The 2,996-nt window shown below is 36.7% G+C and overlaps 1 protein-coding gene across 1 annotated transcript; it reads right to left on the bottom strand.

The window, feature by feature from the left end:
• Positions 1–719: 719 nt before the first annotated feature.
• Positions 720–2,580, bottom strand: LOC120170169 (cytochrome P450 89A2-like). The gene has a single exon (XM_039178165.1). The coding sequence runs from the start codon at positions 2,546–2,548 to the stop codon at positions 1,016–1,018; it is 1,533 nt and encodes a 510-aa protein (XP_039034096.1). The 5' UTR covers positions 2,549–2,580; the 3' UTR covers positions 720–1,015.
• Between the last annotated feature and the right edge of the window lie 416 nt (positions 2,581–2,996).

Raw genomic sequence — 2,996 nt, 5'->3', positions numbered from 1 at the left:
ATTTTGGTCGTGTCATTTTGGATCGGGTTATTTTAAGTCTAAACTATTTCGGTTTTGATTCGGATTGGGTCGAATCGGATCTGATTCGAGTTTAGTTCAAGTATATGAAAATTTAGTTCGGATCAAGTATCGGGTTACGTTAATATTGGAGCGGTTGGATTCGGGTCAGGTCAATGTCGAATTGATTGGTTTATATATTGTCTCACTCCAAACTCAGTCCTAAAAGTTATTTCATTAGATATAGACATTGTCTTTTAACTAATAAAAGATTATATTAAACCATTAAACTATTACTAGAAGTGATGGTTAATTAGTATAATAATATAAAAGTAGAACAAAACATATATCATTCTACTATTTATCAATGCTAAAAATAGATGATAATAATAATAAATAAATAAATAAATAAATAAATAAATCGATAATATTATTCATTCACTTATACTCAATTATCGGTTTAAAATTAGATCAAAGTTCGATTCGAATCGAATGTGTAAATTAAATTCAGATTACTTTCGGTTCGAGTTTATTTCGAATCAGGTTTTTTGGTTTGAGTTATTTATAGTCCAACTAAAATTTGGGTCGGTTTCAATTTTATTTGAATTATTTCCGGTTTCAAATATATTCTTGATATCTTTTTGTGTCTATATCAAATGTCAAATCAAATAAATAAATTTAAATAATCAATTCAAATTTTTCATATTTGTCATATCTAGTTCTGAAGAAAAAAGCACGGGGTGGGCTTTAATCACTCCAAGACTATGGTTTTACAAGTGTGTGAAAACATAGTGTGTTGCCCTATTATTGTCTTAGACGTCACAATCTAGGTTGCCACTAACGCTTTTATTCCATATGAGACGAATTCATTCATTCAAGTCACGTAGAGAAGGACTTGAAAATGATATTATGGTGTCGTGTATGAGAAAGCTAAAGCAAGACGCATACACCATTCTAATAATTCATTCATTCACATATGACCTTATTTGATGTATAATTTAACCACAACACCACCACCTTATCTCTTCCTTGGAGAAATGTGAGCCATCAATGGATTCTTCATCACCACCGTGAACTCTTGCTTCTCTTCCAAGCTGATCTCGTCTCCATCCCTAGCCTTCCATTCAAATTTCCAGACCAAATTCGCGACGAAATACTCGAGGTGGAGGAGTGCCAAATTAAGACCAGGACATATCCTTCTCCCCACACCAAATGGCATCATCCTCACCTCCCTGCTCCCTGTTATATCAAACACTTCGCTGTCGCAGGAATCACTTTTCATGAACCTTTCAGGCTTAAACGCCATGGGATCATCCCACACCTTTGGATCCCACCCCATATCTGCCACCATGAAGTTGATGGTTCCATTTTTAGGGACCAAATGTTTGCCAAGGATGGTGTCTTCTTTCACACGGTGAGGCAGCACAAAGTGCGCCGGTGGGTGCCTTCTTAGCCCTTCAAATATCATTGCTTTCAAATAAGGCATCTTCTGTAAATCATCTTCTTCGATTTCATCTTCGTCTCCGACAACCCCTTTAATTTCAATCAATAACCTGTCTTGAATTGAAGGGTATTTCACTAGATTCGCCATAATCCATTGCAAAGCGGTGGAGGTGGTATCAGTACCGGCGTTAAGAAATTCGGAGGCTAAACTAACCATTTCTCCTTCTTCAAGCTTCCTTTTCTCTTCTGGTAACTCCAAATCCAACAAAGTGTCAACATATGCTAAAACATAATCACCATCACTCTCCTTTTTCATCTCTCTAGCTTTCTTTCTTTCTCTAATCAGAGGAATCAGCACTGCTTCTTGATCTTTACGCTGCTGAAGAAACTCCTGCCATCGATGACGAAGCAAAACCTTGGTGACACTAGGCCAAAAGTTAAGTATATTGAATCTCCCAATACTCAGCAGCCCCCTTCGCAATACATCCTCAATCTCTTTTATCTGCTCCTGGTTCAGTTTGTCACCAAAGCACATTAAAACCAGCAAACAGAACATGGCATATTGAAAATGGGTCAAAACCTGAACTGGTTCCCCCGTTTTAGCCTTGGACTGTAACCCATCAAAAAGAATGTCCAAAACCCATTTCCGAGCATGAGAATACGACTTGATACGTGAAGGATGGAGAATTTCCGATGTCAGGTTCCGCCGTAGAACCCGCCAGTTCGGCCCGTATGATGCAGAGCTAATGTTGTGCTGGTTGCTAGTTACGATTTTGCTAGTAGGAAGAGCTTTGGGTCGGTCTGAAAATAGTGCACCGTTCTGGACCAGAGCCTGGTGAGCAAGGGAACGGTCGAAGACGAAGATGGAGGGACGGGAAACGATGTAGAGAGTGATCATGGAACCGTGCTTTTTCCGGAGGTTGCGGAGTATTGGCTCGATTTGGAAGAAGGATTTGGTGACCCATATGATGTTACCGATGACGGGGAAAGTGAAAGGGCCTGGTGGGAGAGTGTAGCTGAGCTTTTTGGGAGGGGAGAAGAGGTTTAAGATGGCTCTGAGAATGAGAGAAATGGAGATGGTGAGAAGAATGAAGAACCAAAGTTCCATTTCAGCTAAGCAGTCTGATAGAGGTGCCAAAAGAGAGACGGTGAAGTTGATCTTATAAGGAAATCTGATCTTCCATCTTGTTTATTTTGTGGTTAAGAATTGTCTGCGTATCAACAAATTAAAAAATGGAAAAATTGCATTTGATTTTAATACTAGAAAGATATTCTACTAAGAGATTAATATATATATATATATATATATATATATATATATATATATATATATATATATATATATTGTTTTTACCATGCCACACTTGAATTTGGTAGGTCAATCTCCATATATGAATTTTTTTTACATATATAAAAGTTCGAACTCAAATTATTATTTTTGTTTCATTTTAGATTTAAATTTTCATTTATTTCAAAATCATACTTAACATATACTTTGTGTTTCATTTTGATACTTTGTCATTAAAAACTTAACAAAATTATTACAACATGACATT

Source organism: Hibiscus syriacus, unplaced genomic scaffold, assembly GCF_006381635.1.
Source record: "Hibiscus syriacus cultivar Baekdansim isolate YM2019G1 unplaced genomic scaffold, ASM638163v2 tig00111772_pilon, whole genome shotgun sequence".
In the NCBI taxonomy this organism is placed as follows: domain Eukaryota; kingdom Viridiplantae; phylum Streptophyta; class Magnoliopsida; order Malvales; family Malvaceae; genus Hibiscus; species Hibiscus syriacus.
This window is presented reverse-complemented; position numbering and strand designations above follow the sequence as displayed.

Excerpts from the sequence above, each read along its gene's own strand:
- LOC120170169 (XM_039178165.1), bottom strand. The coding sequence starts at position 2,548 with ATGGAACTTTGGTTCTTCATTCTTCTCACCATCTCCATTTCTCTCATT.